The sequence below is a fragment of the Triticum aestivum genome, chromosome 6B (assembly GCF_018294505.1).
Source record: "Triticum aestivum cultivar Chinese Spring chromosome 6B, IWGSC CS RefSeq v2.1, whole genome shotgun sequence".
NCBI lineage: Eukaryota > Viridiplantae > Streptophyta > Magnoliopsida > Poales > Poaceae > Triticum > Triticum aestivum.
In genome coordinates, this window is record NC_057810.1 from 400,142,058 (window position 1) to 400,162,444 (window position 20,387).

Below are 20,387 nucleotides of genomic sequence, written 5' to 3' on the forward strand. Positions count from 1 at the left end.
TTTTCCTTTCAGAAAGAAGATAAGAACAAGAGGCTCACCACGGTGGTGTCGACGACGAGATCGGCGCGGGCAATCGACGGCGGTGAAGACGGGGACATGACGTGACGGACCGCTAAACCTAGACAAATATTAAGGAAAATGGAGTTTGGAGGTCGAGCTTGGAGAGGAGAAAGCTTAAGTAGTGTGGCTCGGGCATTCCATCGAACACCTCATGTGCATAGGAGGTGAGCTAGAGCACCACAAAGCTCTCCCCTCGCCGCCCAGGAAAAACAGAGCAGTGGGAGTGCTCTGCTCGCGGGCGAGGGGTATATATAGGTAACTCATTGGTCCCGATTCGTCCCACGAACCGGGACTAAAGGGCAGCCTTTGGTCCCGGTTCATGCCACCAACCAGGACCAATGGTGGTGGGCCAGGAGCGAGGCCCATTGGTCCCGGTTCGTCCCACCAACCGGAACCAAAAGGTCCAGACGAACCGGGACCAATGGCCCACATGGCCCGGCCGGCCCCGGGGGCTCACGAACCGGGTCCAATGTTCCCATTGGTCCCGGTTCTGGACTGAACCGGGACTAATGGGCTGACCCGGCCTGCACCATTGCCCCCTTTTCTACTAGTGTAGGGTGAATAAGGCTGAATGGCTGATTTTCCAAACTGATTGATGATGTGGCATAAGGCTGATGCGGACAGTGTGCATAGTGAGAGAATAGGTAGAGGTGGGGAGCAACTTCTTAAGAATGTTAGAGTAGACTATGGCACCAATCCTCCCATTTACAAATAGGAGAGTAAGATTTCCACAGAACTTCGGCGATGTGTTTCTTAAAAAAAAGAACTGTTTGGCAACATGGAGCCAGCTCTGTACCATCCTTACTCAATTGTTCTCGACTTCTGGCTCAGCTGACCGCCAATACAAAATCAATGATCATGTTGGAAAACAAAATTATGAGATATTGGATAATTTTAGTTTTTAGTTCATAGCAACGCACATGTATTATAGTGGATGACGAACAAAAAAGAAGAGTGAATTTATCTTTTTTGGTAAAAACAAATCGACAACGTCATATAAAATAATAATATTAGATGTGAATGATGTTTCACATAATTGTTGTTTTCCCGTTGCAACACACGGGCATTTGGCTAGTAAGACAAAATTCACGAAATAGTGCATTGATATTAAAATAGAGGGGGGGTGAAAAATAACTATTCCTCACCCAGGATGACGAATGAGTTACTTTTTTTGGAAAACAGGTTCATATGCCCCATATTCAGTTTGATCCCGTTAAGTGACTTCTACAGAATTTTTTTCACATGGGATACTGGAGTTGCTCTTGGCTCCTGCAAAAAAGTGTTGTCTAAGCCAAGTTCCAATGTCATTTTTTTAGCTCACATGGTAACTTACTTCATCACACAAATTTTCACATGTTTAGTGTAAATCCATATGAACATTTAGATTTTCTTTTCCGAACTTCAAAATATCATTCTGACAATATTCGAAATATAGTGCTCATGCGTGCACCGAAGTGGTTCTTTTATTGTTGATTGATGGACAACCTACAAAATTTCTCGTGGAAAAAGAAAAAAAAGGCAACCTACAAAAAGTATAGTCTTTTCCTAATAATAAAGCAGCTAGCGCTTCTGGTCGTACGTTGTCATATTAATTTTTTGTTTGTTCGCTCGTCCAGTTCCAAACGTTATTTGCAGCTGCGTAAGTCAACGGGCCAAAAAAATTATGGGCCGCTAAAAAATTTCGACCTCACAACCTGCCCTCCCCTCCCTTCCGGCTGCAGCAAACCGAGTTTGTGCCAAAATTTCCAATTCAAATTAATAGTCCCACCCCGGCACTTTACATCAAATCCTAGCCATTTATATACTCCCTCCGTCCGGAAATACTTGTCGGATGAATGGATGTATCAAACGTATTTTAGTTCTAGATACATCCATTTTTATGCATTTCTCCGACAAGTATTTCCGCACGAAGGGAGTACGTTCCAAATTGCAAGAACCAACAAGTTAAAAAGAAGAGGATGAGCTACCACCAATCAAAGAGGAGAGGCGCATGAATCCAACAAAAAGCAGTATAGGGTGCCCAGCCTAATAGAATGGTCGAGACAAAGCCGAGAGGATACAGAAAAAGATTGATAGCACCGCTCGCGCCGCCCCAGCATCTTGCGGCACCGGCAGCTGCAGTGCACGCAGCCGCCAAGGACGACCCTGTGCAGGCCGCCACCGCCGCGCCAGACCGCCTCCGCCACATGCCCACCTAGCAGGCCTGCGCGTGCGAGTGACTCTAGGTGGGTGGCGGCGAACGAGGCAGCGAGCGAGAGAGGTTGAGGAGGGGATCCGATCGGGGCTCTAGGGTTATAGATGAGGTCGACCTGGGCCTTAGCCCGCGATAGTTTAGGTGGGCTGGCCCATCCAGATTAGAATCTCATTTACAAAAATTAGAGTCCCCTCAATTTTTTTACAGAAATTAGAGAGAGGGTTGCCTCAAAAAAAAGAAATTAGAGAGAGGGGAAAGAGAAGAAAAGAAATAGCATGTGATTTTATAAAATGTTCAACCTTTTTAAATGGGGCCTAAGATTTATACTTAACCCAAATAAAAAAGTTACACCCACTTTGGAAAAGTTGATTTCAGACTCATTTGAATTTCCAAAAATGTTGATATGTTTGGTGGAGCTCTGATAAATGCAGAAATAATTAAAGGAAAGGTTCGGAGGTCAATATTGAAGTAGAAAAGGCGTGGGATTTTAGAAAATGTTTGGAAGGAATTTGAAAAGGAACTTAAATAAAAGCTAGGTTCAAATGATTCTCTTAAAACGTTCATATTTAGTTGCTTTAGTCCCTATTTTTGTTTCAGATGCATTTATTCATGTGAATGCCTGGGTTTTCTAATTATATATATAATTATAAAAGGAGGAAAATTCTTCACCCATTCCATCATACGTTTGCTCTGTACAGAGTAGCTTGCAGACGGCAGGCCTCATGTTGAGCTCGATGAGATTAGTTGTTTAAGTTTAAGCATTACTGCATTGTTCATTGACATATGTGTTGTGCGATATTTCTCCCGTTGCAATGTACGGGCATATTTACTAGTAGTACGAAAGGGCTAAGGCAAATATGCCCGTGTGTAAGATCAAGAGATCCAAGTGATCATACATTCTCCTTGCATTGCCAGAATCCAACTGATATCTTAGATGTTAACTACACGAATCTATTGAATACAAGAATTGAGAATTTGCAATACAAGGCTCTTACGGTTACTGTTTGTGTCCTCTATACATTTTCTATAGCCTAGATACATCCATTTTTATGCATTTCTCCGACAAGTATTTCCAAACGGAGGGAGTACGTTCCAAATTGCAAGAACCAACAAGCTAAAAAGAAGAGGATGAGCTACAACCAATCAAAGAGGAGAGGCGCATGAATCCAACAAAAAGCAGTATAGGGTGCCCAGCCTAATAGAATGGTCGAGACAGAGCCGAGAGGGTACAGAAAAAGATTGATAGCACCGCTCGCGCCGCCCCAGCATCTTGCGGCACCGGCAGCTTCAGTGCACGCAGCCACCAAGGACGACCCTGTGCAGGCCGCCACCGCCGCGCCAGACCGCCTCCGCCACATGCCCACCTAGCAGGCCTGCACGTGCGAGTGACTCTAGGTGGGTGGCGGCGAACGAGGCAGCGAGCGAGAGAGGTTGAGGAGGGGATCCGATCGGGGCTCTAGGGTTATAGATGAGGTCGACCTGGGCCTTAGGCCGCGGTAGTTTAGGTGGGCTGGCCCATCCAGATTAGAGTCCCATTTACAAAAATTAGAGTCCCCTCAATTTTTTTACTGAAATTAGAGAGAGGGTTGCCTCAAAAAAAGAAATTAGAGAGAGGGGAAAGAGAAGAAAAGAAATAGCATGTGATTTTATAAAATGTTCAACCTTTTTACATGGGCCCTAAGATTTATACTTAACCCAAATAAAAAAGTTACACCCACTTTGGAAAAGTTGATTTCAGACTCATTTGAATTTCCAAAAATGTTGATATGTTTGTTGGAGCTCTGGTAAATGCAGAAATAATTAAAGGAAAGGTTCGGAGGTCAATATTGAAGTAGAAAAGGCGTGGGATTTTAGAAAAGGTTTGGAAGGAATTTGAAAAGGAACTTAAATAAAAGCTAGGTTCAAATGATTCTCTTAAAACGTTCATATTTAGTTGCTTTAGTCCCTATTTTTGTTTCGGATGCATTTATTCATGTGAATGCCTGGGTTTTCTAATTATATATATAATTATAGAAGGAGGAAAATTCTTCACCCATTCCATCATACGTTTTTCTGTAGAGTAACTTGCAGACGGCAGGCCTCATGTTGAGCTCGATGAGATTAGTTGTTTAAGTTTAAGCATTACTGCATTGTTCATTGACATATGTGTTGTGCGATATTTCTCCCGTTGCAATGTACGGCATATTTACTAGTAGTACGAAAGGGCTAAGGCAAATATGCCCGTGTGCAAGATGAAGAGATCCAAGTGATCATACATTCTCCTTGCATTGCCAGAATCCAACTGATATCTTAGCTGTTAACTACACAAATCTATTGACTACAAGAATTGAGAATTTGCAATACAAGGCTCTTACGGTTACTGTTTGTGTCCTCTACATTTTCTATAGGCCCCCCCCCCCCCCCCCCCCCCCACAAAAAAAAAACCAAAAACTGTAACAATCTCTTATCCTAACGGTTGCTTCCAAAATCCTGCCATCTACTCCATGGTAGCTCATGATACTGCATGGAGTACAAAGATCAACAATCACCTGTCCTATTTACAGTGGTAGCTCATGATACTTCCATGCGGTTGTTCTGTATCATCATAGTTGAGCAGGGCAAACTTCACATGCAATCCAATTTTGCCAGCTTCCTTCACAAGCTTCGCAGCCGTCACCAGCCAATGCCCAGGGACATCATGCGCCCCCTTCACCACCTCCGACATGTCAACAAACTTCAGGAGCTTCCTCGACTGAAGCGGAACAGGTGGACCATCAGGGTAAACACCTGAGTTCAGCTGTGCCGGCTCATGCTTCTGGGCAGGCTGTGCGTTGCGATGCATGAAAGGAGAGCTTAGAGTTGTGCTTATTGTTGTAAAAAAGCTTCCCTTTTGAGATGCTGCTGGTGCTCGGGTCCACTCAGATTTATGTATGGTGCACTTTGGGATATGTGTGTAGAGGAGCCGCAGATGGAGCACCTTCCTTGCCCAGGTTCCCTTTGTGAAGAGCTGGGCACCAGTGACGATGAAAACTCCACCAGAAACTCTCTTACTCCACTCGGGGTTGTACTTCACAACAGATGTAGAAATGCATGAGTAACTATTCCACTGGATAGCCTCAATGTACCCTGGGTCAGTATCTTCCGACTCGCGCCACTCAGACATCGAAGATGCCATCGAGTCTCCAAGCATGCTTGGGACACTAGAGAGGTGCTGGACATGGATGGCCAGCTGATTGCACTTCCTACCCTCAAGATATAACCGAAGACCGACTACAGGTTTCTGGGCGCTAGATACCTGGAACAACAAATACAATTGTTAATTAATAGATGGAAGCTCGGCTTTGTTGGAAAGTAGTAGTAGTAGTAGTAGTTCAATCTAATCTTTCTCAGCAGATAACTGGGAATTAAGACTCTACCTAAATGAACCAACTATGGAAATAAACAATCTGGTACCTGAGAAGTGTTAACTCGAAGTTTGGGGCCAAGGAATCTGAACTGCAAGGAAGGGTAAGAGCCTTTTCTCTTCTGGGGCCCAAGGACAAGCACATTGAACACAGGTGCCCATTGCAGAGGCACTTGAAACTCCAAGAAATGTTGTAAGTCGTCAAGATCGGGTTTATCTGAGAGGTAAGTCAACTTTATAAGAATTAACTGAACCAAATATCATGCTTGAGCTAGACAATCCATTAAAGTTAACACTGTTGAGAGTTTGCTTGGCAAAATGCAACAAGAGTTTAAGAAGAAGAAAAAATGCCTCCAGGACTTACAGCGAAGATATAAATTGATAGCATGGCTGAGGTAACCACTACCAGGAATGCCAGTAAGAAGAGAGGTAATGGGAACAAATTTGAACATTATAGCATCAGGATTCTTCGGAACTGTTGGTAACCACTTGGAGTGACTGGGTATACGTACATCTCCACCCCTTTTCGAACATGTAATTGTCAGGCCCTATTTGGACAAAAAGTTATGTTTAAGCATACAGAGAACTTTAGAGCCGATTGGCACAGTAAGGTAGGAAAAACTTACATCTTTGGTTGATGATTCTGAGTAACTGGAAAGATGTAGGTTATTAGGCTGCTGCACTATCCTGACAAAAACATCAGGCACCTATAATGATATGACTCAAGTTAGCTAAATTTCAAACAATATACAGAAACGTGGGCTCACCGGCTCGGGGTAGGAGTATGTATACCTTGCTCTTGCCATCCTTGGTCTTACGATGTATGGGGGAGAGGTTTTTCCCATCGGAGAATAGAAAATCACCAAGATCTTCCAGATGTAACTTTAGTTCAGCGGATGAAATAGTTGAAGAATGACTTTGTTTAACACATATGACATCCTGACCTCCAACTGCCATTTCAACAATTATGTGTGTCCCATAAGTTCTGATAAACCTGAGAAAAATCAAAAGATGACAAATTAGATCATGTATCTTTTCTAGTTTGATATTTATTTGGGTACATGTAAGGTGTCGTCTGGGTGAGGTAGGTGATGTTTTTCATAGAATTTCCAGTCAGATGAATATATCTAGTTAATTGATGGAAAATAAGTTATTTTGATATTTATTTGGGTACATGTAAGGTATCGTATGGGTGAAGTAGGTGATCTGGTTCATAGAATTTCCAGTCAGATGAATATGTATAGTTAATTGATGGAAAATAAGTTGATTAGACAATATAAAACAGAGTTATGGGACAGAGTTAACAGTGTGTTTTATTACCAAGATAATGCTACAGGATCCCACTTGGATGGAACAGCCTTTTTGACTTCATCGCAAAGAACCAACGGAGAAGCTTTTAGGTTCAAGTTGAACAACGAAATGAAATAGCCGTCAAAAGCAAGATACTTAATCTCTTTGGCATCTGTCAACCAAGCTCCCATTAAATCAAAAAGTGCATTGAAATAGCCTGAAGGAACTTTCCCTTGGACTGAGGATTTCTGATTAAGTAATTCCGACATCTGTCAAGAAAACCAGAATGTGATTAACTACAAGATGATCCAGTTTCCAGAAGAGAGCAATAGCTGCATTCATCATGGTCATACAAGTCACTGCACTTTTTGACCAAGGCATATCAATAACTGATATGGCTCTAGTTTAAATCAAAAAGGGTAAGAAGAAAAAATATTTGTTGGAGAACCAAGAATTTCAGATTTTTGCCCACAGGGGTAAAAAGGAAAATTAGATTTTCACCAACATATGAATCATTATTTTTCTTGATAAACAGTGCTTTTATTTACTTTAGTTAAGTTTTGTTGGTACTAGAGTAGAGAAGTCGGCAGCTGCTTTTTGGCTCCAGTAATGAAAATGGATTTTATAGACGGATGCTTAGTTTGTTGGCGCTCCTTCTTTTTTCTTCCCATGAGTACAATTCGTGGGGAATAGAATGGCGTTCTACATCTTCCTCAGAGTTCCATTCCGAATGAAATTTTTTGGGAAACTGCTCCTATCTCATGCACGATTATGCATGTGTGCTCCTAGTAGGCTGAGAGGATCGCGTGGGCCTAAGCAGCAGGAGCATGCGGACATATGCAGAGTGCAGAGGCGCGAGTGGTGGGAGGAGAATGTGGAGAGCGAGGAATCATGTGAATTTATTGGCGCATCCAGTGTAAGCTCAGGGGCAAAATCATCTAGCAACACCCTTTGTCGGCGCTCCTTGGTATCCATGTTTCATCTTACGCGCAAAATAAAAAACAAATGGAGGGAGTATTAATCGTTAACTAAGTAGTTCTATGTGGGCAGGGATCTGAGCTCCTGCTGCCCTCTAAACAAGATTATTTCTTGCATATATAAACTCTTTCTCTTCATGAAAAAGCAACGCTCCTGCCATCTTGGTAATAAAAATCCAACTGATCCAACTGGACAAACAGTGGTAGCCTGTACGCAACAGACATACGAATAAAAGTATTCCAAGACGGTAAAACCATTGTTGGTGAAGGAACAAAAAAACTGAAATTCGGCCACTTCTTAAGACTGATTGGACGGCTTAAGCAGCATACTTATGGCGGTTCCAGAGAAAATATCTTCGTCACACAAACAAAATGGTAATATGAAGCAACCAGGAACATAACATGCCCTCACTCCGCAAAGCAAGCTAACCTTCACATTTTTTTACAAAAACTTAGTGGGTACCAGTTCGTCTAACTGCTTCTCTTCTAATGTTACCCCCTTGCTTCGAAATTTGGTTCTCACCCCCAAGCTCAATCCCTTGTTGCCCGTTTCACCCAAAATGAAATCAACTCTTCTCTCGATTCGGTGGACGTCAAGTCTAGCCCAGGCCCGGATGGGTTTGGTCCATCGTTCAACAAATCCAATTGGGACCTTGTCAAACATGATCAGCTTCATGTCATGTCCGACCTCTTTTCACACCAGGCAGATCTTAAACGTAGCTTTTTTAGCTCTTATTCCTAATAAACAGGGAGCCATTCACTCTGACAACTTCAGGCCGGTGTCTCCACAAAATTGAACTATGAAACTAGGTTCCAAATGCTTAGCTAGTCATGTTCAACCGTTCACTATGCAGCGGGTCCACCAAGACCAAACAGCTTTTGTTAATGGTAGAACATTTCGGAAAAAATTATCTATGCCACGGATACTATCCAATCATGTCATAGTCGGAAAACTGTCGATTTGGTGTCTTGGCATGCTCTGATCGAGGTTCTAAAGGCCAAAGGTTTCCCGGAGTGTTGGTGCCGCTGGATCTCAAACCTAAACACCTCTAGTCAATCTGTGGTTTTACTTAATGGTAAACCAGGCCCCTGGATCAAGTATCGTCGTGGCCTTCGCCAGGGCGACCCTCTATCTCCCTTTATTTCTATTATTGTCGCCAACGTACTCCAAAGGGTGTTTCTTGAAGCTAGCTCTTATAATCTTCTCTCACGCCCGCTGGATGATTCTCTCACATGCCCAGTCATTCAATTCGCAGATGACACACTTATTATCCTCAAGGCGTGCCACCAGTCCGACACCTCAGATCTATCCTACTTGCGTTCTCCAAAGTAACCGGTCTCTATATTAACTTTGACAAGAGTAGGTTTGTTCCTATACAGGTTTACCATGACTTGGCCATATCTTTGGCCTCTACTTTGGGCGGCTCGGTTTCAACTTTTCCTCATACTTACTTGGGGTTGCCTCTTGGCCATATCTTTGGCCTCTACTTTGGGCGGCTCGGTTTCAACTTTTCCTCATACTTACTTGGGGTTGCCTCTGTCAACCTCCAAACTTCAGATCTCAGCCTTCCACCCTTTGATCTACAAGGAAGATAAACGGCTGGCAGGTTGGCATAGAAGTCTTCTCTCGATTGATCGTAGGGTGATTCTTCTGCGTGCGGCTCTTAGGGCAGTACATACACATGCAATGTCAGCGCTTCTCCTTCCTATCAACACTATTCAAGCTTTTGACAAGCTTTTTCTGGACAGGTCAGGACCACGTTAATGGTGGGCAATGCAAGGTTGCTTGGGACGCGATGTGTCCGTTCGCAAAAGGTGGTCTAGCGTTCAAATTCCTTCATACTCATAATATTTGCCTCCTCTTTAAAAAACTTGCTAAAACTGACTGGCCTGGTTCTTCTACTTCGGAAGTTCGGTTCACTTCTATGAACAGTTGGAACAACTCCAGAAAACTCGAGGACTCAAATCACCTAGACACTGTTGTCTAGAAAGATATTTCTCATGGTCTGAGCTTCTTTCGCCAGGTAACTAAAGTCATGATTGGCAATGGCAGGGCTACCTCATTCTGGCTTGACCTTTGGATCTTGGGAGACACTCCCACTCCACGCTTCTCAATGTTGTTTTCTCACTATAAGAGACTCAATGATTCTGTCACTAGAGTGCTCAGCTCCTCTTTGTTGGTCCTCGGCTTACAACCTAAGATCTCCTCCACTGGCAAGAATGGGCTTACCTTGTTGCGCTCGATGGCCACCATAATCTTGAATTCACCGGTGGAAGACACCCGCATAGGAAGACTAGATGGGAAGCCTCTCTCCACGAGATTGGCATATGCCGCAGCCTTTGCAAACAGGCCAATTGACTCATGGGCCATGGCGGTTCGGAAGAACTATGTGCCTAATAAATGCACCATATTCCTTTAGCTGGCATTCAAAAACAGGTTATTTACAAATGAGCGCAGGTTTCGACGTGGAATTGCTCGTTCGGATTGCTGCCCTTTTTTGTCTATCTCCAGAAACAACTGCACATATGTTAGTACAATGTGAGCTTCTTCAATCTCTAGGGGCAACCCTAATTTTATGTACAGATGATCTTGACAATACAAGAGATTTGGGGCGACAACCGCGAAAACAAGGTCCGTTAGACTGACGCCATTGTTGTCCTTCGGAATATTTGGAAACGGTGAAATGCAATGGTCTTTCGCCAAGAATTGGAAGGGCTTCACGTCATGACTAGGAGATGCGCAGATGCTATGGTCTAATCGCTGCGAGAAGGAGAGGATTTTAATAATTATGGACTGGAGCATTATGTTGTACCATCTTGTGCAAAGATTTTCTGTTCTCCTTCCTCTTTACCTGATGTATCTCTATCCCGCTACAGACAGTGTTTTTTATTAAGGGAATGCTCACAATCCGCCGACTGCTTACACTCACGCGTCGGCTGGCTACGCGTGCAACACGCGTCATGTGGGTCCCGCACCTGTCCCCTCTCCTTCCTTATCTCCTTTCCTCTTCCGAATCGAGCGATTTCCCCATCCCTCTCACAGTCTCCCTCCCCATCCAGCGCTGCTCCTAGCAAATGAGACATGGCACTGCGGCCCTAATGAACTGGACAAGGAGACGGCTTGCTGCTGCAACGCCATGGGCTCGCCACGAACTGCGCACAGGCGACGCTGCTGCGTGAAGGGGCGACAGCCACCATGGCTGCGGGGGTGACGGCGAGGTGCAGCAAGGTGCCGGGGGCACTGCTGCTGCGGGCTCCCCATGCTTCAAAGGGTCCAAATCTCCACATGATTCAGCAATGGCGACGCGCGCTTCTGCAACGCCGGCGAAGTTGCGTGGAGACAACCACACCATCTGTGATGTTGCGGTGGCTGCAACATGGACGATGCTGTGCAGCGGCGAATGCAACGGTGGCGACATTGCGACAACTGCAACAGGGACAATGCTGCGCAGTGCCGAATGCAACGGCCGCGACACTCCGACAGGTTGACGGTGCGGCAACGGCAGCAAGGACCGCAACAGAGGGGATGTTGCGATGGTGACAACCACAATAGCGGGGATATTGCGATGGCGATCACAACAGCACGGATGTTGCGATGACACGGGGGCTGCCTTGATGTTCTCCAGCTGATCCAAACGGCCACATGTGGCAGATCCGACGGCGCTAGCCCACTGATTTCTGCCTAAGGTGTAGCCCTGGCCTTCTACTAACGATGAAGGGTTCAGGCAGGCCGGGCGCCGTAGTTCCGTCAAAAGAAAAAGGCACGATTGGTACAGGTCGCAACCTCCGATCGTTGAAAGCATAATTCGCGAGGACAAAACCCACACGATCCAACAATACGAGAAGAGAAGAAGCATGTGGCCACAACGCCTAATCCACGGAATTCCCTAACTGATGCACGGCACAGCACGGCACGGCAACATACAGAAAGCTGGAACTGAGGAAAGCCAACAGAGACGGATGGCGACATGCGCAAGGGCGCACCTGGTTGAACTCGAGGACGTCGGAGCGGAAGCGGATGCGGTCGCCCTTGTCGATGCCTACGTCGCGCGGTATCCCGCGCAGCACCGCGCCGCCCCCGCCCGGGACGGGGACGTCCCTCGCCCCGGCCTCGTTGAGGTCCACGAGCCGCCGCCGGAGCTTCGCGAAGCGCAGGCGGAAGTCGGACGTGAGGTCGAAGCCCGCGCCCAGCGCGCGCGCCACCTCCTCCCCCAATTCCATCCTCTCCTCCCCTTTCCTTCCACTCCGACGCACGTGCACGATGGTCCCTCGCCGCAGCAGCAGACCCCGGCCGCGACGGAGCCTCCTACCCTTGTGGTGATGATGATTCTACTGAAGAAGGCGAAGAAGAAGAAGAACTGGTAGGAAGGTTTGAGGGAAAGGTCGTAGGGAGGGCCGAGGGGAAGTCCAATGCTAGAGGAGGATTCACACAGGGGGTTGGGGGTGGCGACATCAGAGTCTGGTCAGAGGCGGCCGCCCCGGTCGTCGGGTGGTTGGGGAAAGGAGTCCCTTCGGGTGGTTGGGGAAAGGGCCCCTTCGGACGTGTGAGGAGAATTCACAACCAACATCTAATTCACAACCAACATCTACCTAGTACAGTGGTACTCTCTCCGTTTCTTTTTATATAAGGTGTATTTATTTTTTTATAAATTTCCTAAAATTCCACAATGTAAGGTGTACTTCTTCTAAATCCTCATAATTCCTCTTTTATTCCTCCAGAAAAAAGGAAAGTATCTCTCTCCCGATTGCATCTCAATTGCATGTATCTCTACTTGTAGTAAAGAAGGAAAGTATCTCTCTCGATTGCATGTACCTCTTACTTTTCTGGATTCACTGATTTACTTGCCACTAGCCAACAAATTTGGCAAAGATAATTTCGTCCAAACATCTCTATAATTACATGCCTTGGTTATCATGACGAAAATAATACACCTTACATAAAGGAACGGAGGGAATACTTACTAAGTTCCCAAGAAATACGAGCCCCGGGTGATTCGCTGTTGGCGAGCGGCGCATGGGCCCATTTGACAGTGGGTGAGACGAGTTCAAGAGTCGGTTGGGCCGTTCGCACAAGTCGTGGGTCGTTCAGTCAAACAGCGATATGAACCATCCCCTAATTTCTCTCTGCCTCGTGTTATTCTCGGGTCTGCATCACTGGTCGGTTCCAACGCCAAGCCCTCTCCCCCACCACCCCCTGTGATTCCCTCCCCCCTCCCCCACCCCCACCCTTGTCGTGATGAGGGCTAAGGCGGATGAGCCACCGAGGAGGAAGAGGGAGGTGGTGGAGCCTGATGTTCTCTCGAGAAGGGGGAGATGCTTCTGCCGCCTGGGGCTTCGTCTTTGGATCGACTTCTTCGGTGTACTGGGCGGGCGGAGGTATGGAGGGTTGTGTCCGGTTGCGGCCTTGCGGGGCTTTGTGTCCGTGTTGTTCGTATTAATTATTGCGCTGCATTTGATGTTTGATAAGCCACCGAGCAGGAATTTAATATTCAAAATTCCTGCGCTGCATCTGATGTTTGATTTCGTTGCTTTCTGTTTTAATTTCCTTTTATTGTTGAGTTGCTTGGGAGGGGGTTATGATTTTTGTGGGGGGAGGGGGTGACGGGGGTTGTCTCGGCTGGAATTGCAAATAGTGGAGGTGATTGAATCAATACTTGTAATGTTGTTGTTAATTTCACCAGTTTGGCATCCATTATAAGATGAGGATACTGCTACTGCAACATGTATATGCACTTTAGATTTCTGATATTGCCATTCATTAATCAAAATAGGTTGGTTGATTAATCAAAACTAGGTCGTATCATTAATAGTTGATGTAGCTAAAATAGTTCTGAGTTGATGCGATATTTAATTGCGTACCTTGATATAGAAATTGTAATTTGGAATTTATTTTGAAACTCAATATATGAAGTTCCCCTTATTTACTTTATGTATTAGATTATTACAAAGTCGCTCACATAAAGCACCAAAAGCAAATTGCACCGCAGGTGAAGAACTACTGAAGAAGAGTATCTATTTTTCCCTTGAAACCTTCAGTTATATATAGAAAACTCATCCGGGTAATAAATTTCCAGAAAAGACCGACGTGCTCATCAGCCCCAGGATTACTGTTAGCTGATGAGGCTCCAACTTGATACAAAAATTCCAAGCAGAAAACAAAATATGTAGTACAAGGCCATTCTGACCTGTGAGTACAACAAATGGTTTCTAGTGGTTGATGGCGGAAGCGGGTTGTGAAACATCAGTGTCTATGGGACTCCATTTCCCACGGGAACAGCTGACCAGGTTAACTCCTATTTTCGCGAGGCTGCTATCTCCATTACTTAGGTTCCGGGGCTGTCATCGCGTCGCTCCTCTTCGTACAAGAAAATCTGGCCAAGACAATAGCCAGAGACAAGCCAGTGAGTACTTTGAATGTACTCGCAAACATTATGAACACAGGTATAATATAACAATGATATGCTGAAAATATTTTATGCTCATGACGTCAGTCACAAAAGATAAATAAATCTTTGATGCGTGCAAGCAAGTTATTTATAAAATTGCAATAACATAGTACTATTAAAATTTATGAAATAAATAACAAGCAAAGCCACAGTCGGGCGTCTTAGCGACACCACATAAAGGGCTTTAAAAGAAATGGCACAGTCGGGCGTCTGAGCGACACCACATAAAGGGCTTTAAAAGAAATGCCACAGTCGGGCGTCTGAGCGACACCACATAAAAGGCTTTAAAAAAAATGCCACAGTCGGACGTCTGAGCGACACCACATAAAGGGCTTTAAAATAAACAATCATAGTGAATATCCCGGAGGTAGAACCATCCCAGAGATACTCAATAATAACAATAATATCACGGGTTAGTCAACAACAATAATAATCATAATTATCACAAGTCACAGGTAGTAGTTCCAGTTCTGGTTAACAGTTTCACCTCCGAAGACCGACACTAAGACCGACACTTGACTCATCCCAGACTGTAATCCTTAACCATGGACACGGCTATTCGAATAGGTTTAATCTCTGCAGAGGGTGTACTCTTTACCCACGAGTAACGGATTTCTTTAGTCCATCGGGACTAATTCCGTCTACGGTCTTTTTGTTGAAAACACACCTAACTTGCACACACCAGCTTATCTCACACGTGTCTGGAATCACCCACGACACCTGTTAAGCAAACTCTAAGTGGGGAGGCTACAACCTCGCGTAGCATGGGATCAAATTTATATCGCGCGCTCTAAGGGGTGGCCTCCCCTCTCGGTCCCAACCGGAAACACCCATGCCCCGGACCAGGTGGCCTGCCTACCAGCTACAACCGGTATCTTCCACCATGGCCTCTCTGTACGGTGTGTGCTAGAAAGAGGTTGACAACTTACTGAACCGTACTCTACTTGCTGTAGAGACGAGTGGTAGTACGAAACAAGTATGGGGGTTACTGGCACAAGACTCGATCTACGGTCGACTCAGGAGGTTTAAGTATTCCCTGCATGATTAGCATGACGAATATATTTCAACCAACAGAGTCACCGCTCATATCACCTTGCCATGCCATACCAGACATAACCGTCCCGACGGAGACCGGCGACAAACTCATGCCTACCCAAGGCAGAGGTTTTCCCGGGTTCCTGCCGGTATGCATGCAAGGCACATGAGGGTGATTATCATCACAAGTGTGTCCATTTCCAACAGCATGGAAATCAATAACATGCACCCATGCATATGATCATATCACATGAAATAACAAGTTTCTCCAAAGTGAGGTGATGTTATGAACGTGTCATCGAACACACAAAAATATTATGCCGGGGTTCAGAATGCTTGCCTTCAATGTGTGGAAAGGCAGGGTGCACTCCAAAACTTGAAACATTTCTCCTCTCTTCAAAAATCCTATTTTAGCAATATAAAAGAATTAACACACAAAATAAAAACAGCACCAAAAGTTGTTCTGAAATTTTTTCAAATAAATCTTAAAATAAACTAGGTGAAATTTGAGAGAGGTAGGAAAAAGAATCATTTCATTTGGAGTTGTATTTAAAAAGATATAGCCAGTCAAAGTTTTGGTCAAATTCTGTTTTTAAAAATAAAACAAAAGAAAACGTTTCAGACACGAATACGCTTTCTAAGTAGGGGTTACGTACTTGGGGTTTTATGCTATCACTTAACACGCGTGGCGGCGGAGTGGGTCACTGACAGTGGGTCCACGGGGCCCACTAGTCAGGTTTGACTAGTCTTTCTCCCTCTCCTTCCTCTGTCCCGAGCGGAGGCGGAGCTCCGGCGATCGTCGCCGGCGACTGGCGGCTCCTCGCGGGGCCCCAAGGGTGGGGATGGATCCGCCACTCCAGGGCGGTCATCCCGGTGGTCGACAGGTAGGTGGGGGCGGAGGGAGCTGCCGGCGGCGAGCTTCGCGGCGGAGGAGGCTTCGGTGGCGAAGTGGTTTTGTGGCGGCGATGGCTCCCGAACCAAATTGAGTAGGGGGGTCTGTTCACGGGAGGAAGAGAGGACTTCTGGTGAAGAGAGTGGAGAGGGGGAAGCCCTGGTGGCGCCGGAGTGAACGAAACAGTGGCGGCGGCAGGAGTTGCCGGAGACGAAGAAGGCGGCGTTTCCCTGACGATTGCGGGCTATGGGGGTTCCATGGGGTAGCCTGAGGTTGCGTGCATGCTCAGAGGGGCTCGGGGTCCCTTTTTATAGCGTGGCAAGGCGGTTCCGCGGCGGTTGCGGATAAGGTCGCCGGTGACCGCCATTCTGTAGCTAGGGCGTCGTGGCGGCGACGAGCGCTAGCGGACACACTCGTGGATGAGCTCACGCTGTTCCAGGGGCCAGGTGGCGAGCGGAAGAGGCTTGGGCGGCGCTGAACGGAGCAGGGGCTGTCGGCGGCCGTGGCGGCTAGCTCCTGGCCTGTCGGGGACGTGGCGAGGGGCGGCTTGGCGTGTTGCGGTGAGGAGGGACGTGCGTGGCGTGGCTCTGCAGTGGAGGCAAGGCCAGGGGCGCAACGCGTCGGCTCGGGCGCGGCACGTGCAAAACGCGTGCCAAACGCACGCTCTGCTCGCGCTCCGGGCGTGCACGGGACGTGCTCGACGTAATGCCAGAGCATGCTAGAGGTCGCGGTTGAGGCTGGGAAGAAACAGGGCTAGGTTAGGGTTAGATAGAGGGTGAATGGGCATTGTTGTTAGGTCAGGTGACCAAGTTCATAGTGTAAACTTGAATCCATGCCAAATCTGGCTATGCTCTCCAGGTGTTTGACAAAATGCCACAGGCACCTAGGCTCTTCTTGGGGTGGCCAAATCCTCCAGATCAGGGTCTCCTTAGATGCAAGAGAGAGTGGTGAGGTTAGTTTGTGAAAAGCACAAACTTGTTAGTGCAAGTTTTGCAAAACTACAATTCTGGACAGGAAATAAATGACATTATTTCGTGAACCAAAATTAATCCAATGGGTGCATGCTCCTGGATTTAGGGGTTTGGTAGGGCTGTCTACAAGTAGGAGAAAACACAAGATCTTTGGAGCAAAATTAAATAGGGTTGCAGTAGAAATCACAAGTCTGGACCAGAATGAAAAAGAGGTTGATTGACTCAAAATTTTCAAAGAACAGTACTAGGTTTTTGCATAATGTGGAATAATATGCTCCTACTGACCTCCCCTAATTTTGGTAGAAGTTTTAAATAAATATTTAAGTAGGTTGTAGTGTAAAAATTGCCCACTGGACCGGATTTGAAAACTTGGTGTAGAACTCAAAATATCCAATGAATGAAATATATTATTGCATAAAAGTGATTTAGAGATATCACATGATATCTCCAAACCTTGGTGAAATTTTTAGTTAAATATATCAAATGGTTGTAGTTCAAAAAGAGCTCCAAATTTTAAAACAAGTCATTTAATGAATAAAGCTTAGGGTGAAATAATTTTATAAATAAATCTTCTGATTGAGAGATGTTTTTTTTAAATGAGAGGGAAAATAAGTCCAATATATTTTGGAAGGATCCACTTGGGAAAAATTTCTTAATATTAAAAGAAAAGTTTTGAAATCAACAGAGATATACTTGCATGCAAAAATTTTAAACTCTTGGCAAATTTTTTAATAACTAAAACCTGGTTAAATTTTTAGGGTGTTACAATGTGAACAAAATTAGTAGTAAGTCATGGATGCTATCACTATATATGGATAATAGTTTGTCATGGCTCCAAGCCCTTGCACCTAGCAGCACAGCGCTAGGAATTTCGTATTGTAGCCTATGTAAGTCTTGCCTAGCATTCTTAGTACCCTTTCTCTCTCTCTTGACCTCTCAGTTTGTTATTTGTGTATATGTCATGTTATCAACTGACTGGAGCCAAGTGTTACTATCACTCTTTAATTGGACAATGGTTTTGACGGTTGTTGTCTTGAAAGTGGAAATTCACTTCTATCACAACAAAATGTTCCATGTCCAGCATTAAAATATTGAGAATGCCTTACCAAATCAAATTTCTTTTCTATCTGGTTCTTTCTCTTACTTTCCGCATGTTTTCCAGGTGATGATCTATGTTTTTTGCAGTCTCTTATATCTCTACTATGAGTCCAGTTTCATGCATATATTTGATGGTTATTTGACGGAAACACATTAAACTAACTTGTAGTCTTTCATTGGCATCAACGGCATGCAATCCACCAATTATTTGACTAAAACACATTGGAGCAACATGTAGTTTTGCAGAGTTTGGATATCCGACCTATCCTTATAGAAGACATCTTCATGAAGTATTATGTAAAATTGTTGCCATTGTTTGGTTTTGGATTTTTGTAGCACTTCCCTCTGTGATGCACAACTGTAGTAACTGTTCCGTCATATACTCATATGTGACCGAATAAACACTCCACATAATGATTTCCTCAAACAAAATTACCAATTTGTATGTATAGTAATTTCACCCGCTGTGTATGTGTTCTCATCTACTAGGTGAAATATTTATTGTGGCTCAGATTACCTTTAACTTTGTGGTAGATTTATCAAGTTGATTAATTAATTAATTAATTGGTACCAATAATGTTAACCGACAGTGGCCTTAGGAATATTGGATCTCACTCGGGCTGATGCACGGTCATGGGGTCATTGTTATCAATTGGTTATGTGCCCTACCTAATGTTGCCACCTGGTCATGTCCGGACACACTTGTAGCCATTTAGTCCTACAATTTATTATGCTTCAACAATGCATGCCTCTTCTTATTAGTATACATATAACTGGATACTACATGCTATTACTGCGCATTTTACTTCTCCCTGCTCATCTACATTGGAGGCAAACCACCTGCAAAGCAGTTTGCAAAGGCTCTCCTTAGACTGTTGTTTAGCAACACCACGAGCCTCCACGAGGTCGACTGGACTGGTAAACAATTTTATTTCATTGTTTCTATATTATGGCAAAAATAAGCAGTACATATGCTTTTGTCATTGGAATATCTATGGTATTTTGATGCTGGGAAAATAGTCTTACTTCTTCTATATAATACTTGACTTAGTGTTGTTTTTTATTTACTGTCACATCACTTGATGTGTAAAATCAATGGCTCCTAGATGGCTGCTTTTGTTCTGCTAAAACAACCACCATATTGGCAGCTGTTGGAGTGTTGATCACTTCTACTGCAAGCATGCCTACTTGCCAAGCATGTATGCTGTTTGTAAGCTGCATGACGGTTCCAGCTGTTGTAATGCAGTTTGTGGTTTCTAGGTGCCCCTACAGTGTGGGTAAAGACCAGGAAAGATTATGTATAATTGCACATATCAGTTCAGTTGAAAAGAAGCTCATATTTTGTTCCGGTTAGGTATGTGGCTCCCTATTTCCATGGAATTGTTGATACATAATTTGGTGCTTTTGACGTATCAACAAATTTATTCTTTTTTAGATGAACAAATTTATTCTAGAGTGCATGACATTTGTTCTCTTCGTATATATCAGTTCTTTTCCTAGAATATGTATATCATTGTTTCCCCCTTTTTGAGATGATATATCATTGTTTACTAGATTGTTCTGGCAGAAAAAGCATATGTTACTTGCAAAATAGAATGAAGGAAAAGGCATTTCCATACAGATCTAGGTCTCTTAACAATGGATAGAAAGTACTCCCTCTTTAAACATATATACCGGCCAATTGGATAGAAAGTACTCCCTATTTAAACAGAGTAGGGCATTTTTTGCTATTTAAATTAAACTGCAAAAATGTCTTATATTTGTGTAAAGAGGCGGTACAAATGTAACTCATGGAGAGTTCCACTGATTTGAAATAAGAACTGTCACACCGTGAATTGACGCGCACTACCTAACCGATATCGATTATGTTGTGTATTATTCAGTCAAACTGCATAATACGGAAGTACCAAACCCAAACAAGTGTATGTCTGGCCGTTTGATTTTTGGCGCGGCAAAGTGCGCGTATCCATCTAGTCCAGTTAACGTTGGCTAAAAAGTTTGGTGTCACCAAATTGTTTAGCCAACATCGTTGACTAAATAAA

General features: G+C 44.6%; 1 protein-coding gene across 1 annotated transcript; it reads right to left on the reverse strand.

Moving 5' to 3' along the window:
* Positions 1–4,492: 4,492 nt before the first annotated feature.
* LOC123137267 (MACPF domain-containing protein At1g14780) lies at positions 4,493–12,403 on the reverse strand. The gene is made up of 7 exons (XM_044556959.1): positions 11,888–12,403; positions 6,957–7,195; positions 6,429–6,630; positions 6,263–6,343; positions 6,001–6,184; positions 5,687–5,853; positions 4,493–5,528 (listed from the first exon to the last, which is right to left on the reverse strand). Exons 1-7 carry the CDS (start codon positions 12,122–12,124, stop codon positions 4,788–4,790), a joined length of 1,851 nt encoding a protein of 616 aa, XP_044412894.1. The 5' UTR covers positions 12,125–12,403; the 3' UTR covers positions 4,493–4,787.
* Positions 12,404–20,387: the final 7,984 nt, after the last annotated feature.